This window comes from Saccostrea cucullata, unplaced genomic scaffold, assembly GCF_032062105.1.
Source record: "Saccostrea cucullata isolate Sc308-1 unplaced genomic scaffold, CSIRO_AGI_Scuc_v1 ctg4986, whole genome shotgun sequence".
NCBI classification, from domain to species: Eukaryota; Metazoa; Mollusca; class Bivalvia; order Ostreida; family Ostreidae; genus Saccostrea; species Saccostrea cuccullata.
This window is the reverse complement of record NW_026930438.1, coordinates 20,284-28,771: the sequence shown is the minus strand read 5'-3', so window position 1 is coordinate 28,771 and position 8,488 is coordinate 20,284. Positions and strand designations below refer to the sequence as shown.

The 8,488-nt window shown below is 33.3% G+C and overlaps 1 protein-coding gene across 1 annotated transcript in view; it reads left to right on the top strand.

Moving 5' to 3' along the window:
• Positions 1–281: 281 nt before the first annotated feature.
• The window catches only part of LOC134228589 (transient receptor potential cation channel subfamily M member-like 2), a gene marked incomplete at its 3' end in the record, with an annotated part of 28,197 nt that continues 19,990 nt past the window's right edge, over positions 282–8,488 (top strand). The window contains exon 1 of the mRNA XM_062710255.1: positions 282–337. Coding sequence (XP_062566239.1) covers positions 320–337 — 18 coding nt within the window. The remainder of the gene's footprint in view (positions 338–8,488) is intronic.

Here is an 8,488-nt window from a genome sequence, read left to right as displayed (position 1 = left end):
AAATGAAGATAATATTTTTTTTTAATATTGTTCTAATGTTTAATCTTTCAAATTGCCATTGTCTCAATTTTGACGAAATTATATTTAAAGCATATGTACTCAACAAATTTAGGTGAAACAAGATTATTGCAATTTTGACATTTTTCCTTATAATACCGATAGAAACAGAACAAAAATTAGTATTTACAAATGATATAATTTTAATATTTAAATTTCTAGGGATTTTTTTGTTTTGGTTTTCAAGTTTTGTTAGTTACATACTGCCTTTCAATTACAGTTTTCATTGTTTGATTACACTGAAAGAGCGATCTTTTCAGGAATGCGCTGGGTTTTAAAGGTAAATCTTTTTAATACATAATAACAATAAATTAAACAACATTGTACATGAATAAATATTCTATTATTGTAATATGCACCGAACAAAAAGTCCACATTTAATATCAGAAAAGGATTTGTAATTTATTCTACAGTTGCTGAAGAAAATGTGTAGACGCTAAATTTGTTCAGAAATTATTCCTGCTATGGAGTTTAATAAAGCCCTTATTCTATTTTGTATCTACATGTAAGCCACCACCTTGACTTTTAAAAAAAATAAATACTTATAATTCTTAAGACCAGTTTTCTGTAAAAATCAAACCGATTGGAAAAAGATTTGCCAGGACATCTCTCAGATTTTCTTCAAACTTGGCATATAGAATCTTCGTGGGGTAAAACTTATATGTATTGCATAGGTCTTTTTTCTGGACATCCTCTGTTACCAATGTAACCGGAAAAAAAAAATCTGACCAATATGGCAAATTTGTTCATGGCAATCTTGCTAAAATCTGGCTAAAATCACACAATTACATCATCTTTGCTGAACCAATATTTAGGTTTAGAACTCTGTAACTAGGTTTTTTAATATAACTACGACATATATACCTTCAATTTATATATTTAGTATGTTAAAGAATTATTTGATAATTTTGTTATGCTTTGTCAAACAATTGCAAAATAAAAATTTTTCAAAATTTAGTCAAGACAGAAAAATTGCAAGAATTTGGGAAGAAAAACAAAAAATGAGCAGAACTTTCACAATGTTTTTTTATTTCATCTGAAGGCACTTGTCACAAATAATACACACACACACACACACATCCACACCCACACCCACACACACACACACACACACACACACACACACACACATATATATATACACACACACATATATATATATATATATATTTGTTATACCCTTATAAATATCATTCTATATATTTATTACTAATAAAAAGTCCAACAAAAGAAATGTTTTTTACATCGGTCTAACAATCACTATTGACCGGTCCTACATAAGAATTATTAGACCGCAACGTCACTCGTCTGTTACGTCACAATTAATAATCATCGTTCAATATCGGCGACGCGAAAATAGCCGAAGTTAAAGAGCTATTAAGAGTTGCTGCTAACAGCAAGGTAAGGTAGAATATATATATATATATGAACACACATAAGATTTGCGTAAACACACATATAAGATTTGCATTTTGCCAAAATAGCTGTAGTGTATAAGATCTATATACTTGTACACTCTTTTTAAAGTAGAAATTCAACAAATTAAGTTTAAAATCTGTAAAATTAAAATAACATTGCCAGCTGACCAATAAAAGAATATTAATTCATATCTAAAGGCGAGAATATGATCATAAACATAGACCCCAACTTTCTAGCACTATACAAAAATAACAATCCTCTATTACTGTTTACTGAAGTCAATAATGCTGCTTCATAATTTCTAAATCATATTCCTCATTTTTTAACATATGAAAATGATAAAAAAAAAATGCTGCAATCCAAAACACAAATAGCTTCTACAGTTACTTGATAAATATGACAAGACCACAAAAAAGTATTTCTGAACCTCTATCAAAGTCACCGAATACATGTACAATGTATTTCAATTAACAAAACATATCATATCCTAAATTTTAAGAAGCTCTAAACATTAGCAAAAAGTGATCTGCAGACATTCAATTATCCTAAAAAGGTATGTAAATAAAGACTATTAGTTCATTTTCTACAAGTAAATGTTTAAAGACAAAAATTTATTCATGAACAGAAAAAAACTTGTTGACTGTTAGGAAAATTTATGTGAATATCAATTCATTGAATTATTCTTGGACTTAGGTAATGCAGCTAGTAAGAATTATTTTCTAAGGTAATGCTAGTAAGAATATTTTATATTATATAGAATATTCGATTACAAATTGTGTAAAACAATCAATGCTAAACAATCATTTCTTCTATCCGAGTTCTAAGAGCAGATCATTCTTACTGCATAAAACTACCCCTACAAGTATAGCATTTTAGTGTGCTTCCTTAAGTAAAGTTTAAAATCTTGTTAACATTCAGTATGCATGGAGACACACATGAGTTTTCTCATTTCTAATTTCCTCTTCAGGAAAATCACATCGACAAGCCAGCTACATTGCTCCTCTTTTGGCGAACTCCTCTTTTAATAACGGTCAACTTATTTCTAACCGCAGAAGTAATTAAAATTTTCAGTATCTCCAAATGAAGACAAAACATATCAAACTTTATGAAATAAACAAGTACAATAAAAGCAAACCCTAAATCAAGAATGTTTTTTGTCCAAAGTTCATTGATAGTTGTTCAAGTTAAACATAATGTTTTCTTTAATACATGCATACATTATAATTATATGTTCAATAAAAGAGAAATAAGCAGATCGTAAACTAGTATTGTATTTTTTCAAAAATTCTCTAGAGGGACGTTAAACAATAAACAATCAATCAAATAGCATTAATGAATAAATACTTTCTACAGTAATATATTTTATCATCTGATAAAAGCTAGGGCCTCCTGCATGATTGTTTTATTTTTGTGTCTTTTATAAAAAAAATGTACACACAAAAGATTTAAAGTTCTTTTTCACTAAAACTAATGAGAATTTGTACACTACGCAAAACGTAAGTTGTATTTTGGATTTCATTGTTTTGTAATAGTAAATCATCGCATTCAAAGTTATAAATAATGCTATGAACGCTTGGGATAGAAAATTATAGTGCAAAATCTTCGACTTTATTTTTTTTTCAGTCCAATAAATATATTTGGATAGCATTAAACACGCCTGCTAATCGATCAATTGCACAACCAGCAGTTGTGTATAACAATCAAAAAAGATCGTTATGTTCTTATTCGTGCCACTCAAACGAACATAAATAATTTATAAAATAAACACAAACACGTATATTAGGATGTGAAGCGCTCTGATGGTGCAGTTTACTTATAATACACAGATTGTTACAAATACATATCAATCTTCTTTAATTGTCTTCCTTTCTACAAAATAAAACAAGATTTTTAAATATAAAATCTTTTTAAAACATGTAAAGCAAGGGCGGGTGGGTGGGGATTCAGTTATATGCACTAAAAAGAGCCTTCGAATGGCTTTAGAATATTCTGTGCTAACAGCGGTCAGTTAAAACCCGTGCAATGAATATTTAAATGTCACCTGACAAGGTGACCAGCATTACAGCCAATAGATTACAGATATAAATAAACACGAACACGTGTTATTAGCAACATTGGTAAATACATTTATGTTCTTATTCGTGCCACTCAAACGAACATAAATAATTTATAAAATAAACACAAACACGTATATTAGGATGTGAAGCGCTCTGATAGTGCAGTTTACTTATTTCGAAAGACAAAGAAGAATCGAAAGAGAATGACTTGTATAATCATGTGAATTTCATATACCTAAGTTTTTGGTTACAGATAATTTATCCTGAATGTTTTCTTTCACATAGCCATCTTTAGCTTTTTCTGACCTCCACCGCCCATGCTTTTTAAACAACCTGTCACTTATACCAGCCGCTGCAGCGGAAGTTGCCCCGCCTGACCGTAGGCTATGAAGACCAAATTTGCTCTTATCTAAACCTATTTTTTCAAAAGCATCCAAGACAATTTCTCGTGCCCTAGTATAAGACAAAGGGCGATTATCTCTTCTAACTTTATATGCACTTGTATTTTTACAAAATAACAAAGATCTGAATAAATATTCTGATGAATCAACTTCAGCACCCAACAATTTTATATATTCTTCTAACATATGTACAGGACAAGTGTCACCATGAGTTCTAGCAATACACACCTCCTGCCCTTCTTTGTAAACATCCGTTTTACTTTTCACAATATTAATTTTCATACACACATCGTCAAATGATATATCATTAAGTCTAATATTAGCAAGCTCCGAGAATCTGAGGAACCCTGCAAAACCCAACAAACACAAACATAAAGTACGCATATTATATAAATTGTTTGATTTGTATCTCTGAACCAATAACTTCAAATGATCTGGTGTAATCGGTTCCTTTTTTACAACTGGCTTGGAAGTCTCTCTTATTGCACCCTCCTTTGTTAATTTCACTAAAACGGATTCACATGGATCTTTTAGCCCTGCTAGCTGATGTGCCCAACTAATAGAGTGTGTAGCTAATTGAATTTTACTTGAAGATTTGTAATCTTTAGCGATGGAAATTATATAGAGAACCACGTGTTCATCCGCTGCGGGTAATGCAGAAATAGCAGGCAGAAAAGCGCCACACCATCTGCAGAAAGCATTGAATGCGTACCTGTATTGACTTGATGTGTTCGATGCTCTGGATTTTAGGCAGTAGGATGGTAAAAAGTCCCTAAGTTGTTGTAATCGCTGATCCTCAATCCTCGCACTATCAGACCACCGTCCCATTTTAAATATATCTGAAAATTGTATAAAACGGAATACAAAGATTAAATTGACGTTATTAATACACATTTTCTTATGGTGTATCAGGACCCTCAATCAACTGCAATACACCGACTTAACAGATGTATCAGGACCATAAATCATCTGCAATACATCTGACCAATATAAACATCTGGTGTACCAGGACCCATCTCATCTGCAATACACCTCAAAAAGTATCTATATTTACATTCTGATCTCAACATGAGTATATAAACAAACTATATAGCGTTCTATATTAGGATCTTGCATCCAACTTTACTGCCATTATCCCAGAAGTAAAATTTTTTGATCCAAACAAACACGCTTTGTTATCACCCTGAATAAGTATGTCTGTACAATCATTGAATAGTAAAGCATCTTTAACGTACCATCTATACGTCATATCTTTATCAAAAATAAATGGCAAAAAAACAGCGGAGGGCCAGTTTGGAACAATTAAGACCCCAAAGCCTTGCATGCTATTAGATGTTTAATAGCCCGAACTACTAAGTGAATAGGTGGCACTTACCAATTGTTTTCGTGTTCCCAGTTTTGTGTAAAACAGTCAATAGCTTCTGAGCCAGGATTCCAAAATTTTGAATTATACCGTCCCAACTTACAATTGTTATAATTTGCAAATCTGTCAACAGTAAAAGTTCCGAACAAGTTGTTAACAAATTCGAAAAATGTAGCAGTAACGCCCCAGTCATCGTGATCTATAATATTGCTAAGAAAATCAGCTTTATCATTTTGTAATCTTGGAATCCATTGTATGTCAATTGAAATTTTTTGTTCTACACACATTTTGAAAATATTGTAAGCAAGAGATTGTAAATGATGTTTCATACTACCAGACTGAACAATTTTTACACAACTCTGATTATCAGTGAACCATTTCACCTCTTTATTCACTAAACTATCTTTAAATGAAGCCAAAGCTACTTCAATCGCTCGAAGCTCTCTCCAAGTAGAGCTCATACCCTTCTCAAACTCTTTCCACATTAAGTGAAAAATTTTTGAATCAACTTCGACAGTGTACGCTCCTGAAGCTAGACTACTCGCATCAGAGTAAATAATCACACTTTTCTTTGTCGGTGTGTGTAAATATCTTGTTTTTTCTGAGTAAATACATTGCAACCAAAAATTAAATTCATTTAGAACCTCGTTCTTGTGTGTGAATACAATAACATCGTCCCATGACTTTCTACATGCTATCTCTATAGAACAGAATCTTGTCATTATGCTACATATGTTACCCATCACTGGTGACATTGACATAATCTTTCCAACCACTCTTGCCAACTCTCTGGCCGTCACTTTAGGAAAACTCTTCACTAGTTTCTGCAAAGAAGCCACTGTATCGTCCAAACGTCTTGTAGGCACTGAAATAGAAAATGACTGTGAATCCCAAGAAATTTCTAACCATTCTAAATTCTGAGTTGGGTAAAATACAGATTTTTCAAAATTTATAAGTAGCCCAAAGTCAGACAAACTCTTTTGAATGAATTCAGAAACTGAAAAACATTCCTGTTTTGATGGGGCAAACACAAAACCGTCATCTAGGTGAAGAACTATCTTAATACCCTTCTTCCCCCAGAATTTAACAATGGGTCTAAGACTTTTTGTAAAAATAAATGGAGCAGATGACAAGCCGAACGGGAGTACAGTATAACAATAATATTTTTCGTTCCATGAGAACCCAAGATATGTCTGGAAACTTTCAGAAATATCAATATGATGATAGCCAGATTTGAGGTCGAATTTTATACAATAGCAATCTTTCTCAAAATAATCCAGGGCTGTTTTCCAATCTTCAAACTTTATTTTCTCATATTTCACATAATAATTCAGTCTACACAAATCTAGTATCAACCTCTTTTTTGACCTGTTTTCCGCGACACTAAGAGGGCTTACAATATATGGTCTGTGTGTAACTTCTACAACACAACCTGTCTTGATTAACTGGGATATAATTCAGCGTCAATCTCTGCAGATTTGTTATTTCTAAAATTCATAGATGGCGGAAAAGAGAGGAAAGGAATTTCATAACCAGAATGTATTACTTTCAAAATGTAAGGAAAAGCCCCAATTTCTTCCCATTTACTGTAATGCCTTTTTTAGACTATGTTTAATACTATGACTCTTTTCATGAACACAAGTCAAACAACCTGTATACTTATCATTGACTTTGATTGGTCTTTCCCTTTGGGCAGTTGGATTTCCAGTGCCCTGTTCCGAAACAACCGAAGCAAACGTCGTAGGGCATAGGCTGTCTCCTTGACTGCTTGTTTCTGCTTTGGCCGTAGAGAAATGGCTGTTGTTGCTGCTGTTAAAAGGCAGGAAAGGGCTGAAAAGTACTAGTAGCCCCAGGAAGAGCCAGCTGAGCCGGAGATCCCGCAGCTGCCGCTGGTGGCGTTTTCTGTGTCCCGTAAGGCTGAAATCTCTTGTTCTGCTTCTGATGTCTGAGGGCCCTGTTTTCGGCACTGCGTATCTTCTTTTCATCATCGGAGTTGTCTGCGATTTCATTACACTGGTATTCGTTGACAGTTTTCCAGCCCGCGGGAGATGAATCTGCTATGCGTATATGCTTTTGACGCGTTTTCAATTTTTTACACAAGTCAGAAATGATTTTCAATGATTCAGAATCTTTTAAATCAAAGGCTCTCGACTCTAGCTTCTCTAAACCCTCTAATAATTCGGCGTTAAATTCAAACTGAATTCGGTTGCCTTCAGGCTTTATCTTATGAAGAGAATTCTCCTTGAGTTTCTTCGAGATGGACTCGGACTGCTCCGCTTTTAACTGTCCCGAGAAAGTTTTGAATTGAGACTGTATTACTCCCGTGAAGAGTTTAACAATGTCCGAGATTTCCAATGAAGAGTTCCCTCCTGTGCTGTCTTTCGGTAATTTATCTGTGTCCAAAGTCAGTTCATCGCCCGAATCGCCCATATTACGTGGCAATAGAGAGTGAAAAAAGACGTGTTATATGCACTTAAAAGAGCCTTCGAATGGCTTTAGAATATCCTGTGCTAACAGCGGTCAGTTAAAACCCGTGCAATGAATATTTAAATGTCACCTGACAAGGTGACCAGCATTACAGCCAATAGATTACAGATATAAATGAACACGAACACGTTTTATTAGCAACATTGATAAATACATATTTCCGGTTGTGCAATTGATGCGAATAATTCCAGTATACAGGTAGTAAATGGACCCGATTCAGGCAATAATTGATATTTTTATTAAAATATAAGAATGTGATTCCATGAGCAATTTATTTTTCTTTAATTTTACACCCTCATAAAATGCAGTGATTGTCGATTAGCGACGATATTTGTTTTGAAGCAAGGGCTAGTAGAGCGAAAACGCTGATTGAAAATAGTATTCGCCGACTAAAATTCGTATTAATCTCAACTAACCTTGAAAATTCAATGTCCACCATGAGTATGCTGCAAGTGCATCCTATCCACCAAAATTTGGACTTCGATATGAGTATAATTTGACAAATATTCGTAGGAAATAACATTACTTATGCATGCGATCATTCAGTTGTGAAAGAGATATCGGGTTAAGCATGAGATGAATGATAAAAAATTACGATAGTATAACAAAATCTCCATAATTCACCTCTTATACTATTTTATTTTTGGTAATTAAAAAATTTTGAATATTTGCTATAATATGAAGACGTTGCAGTGGCAGATCTA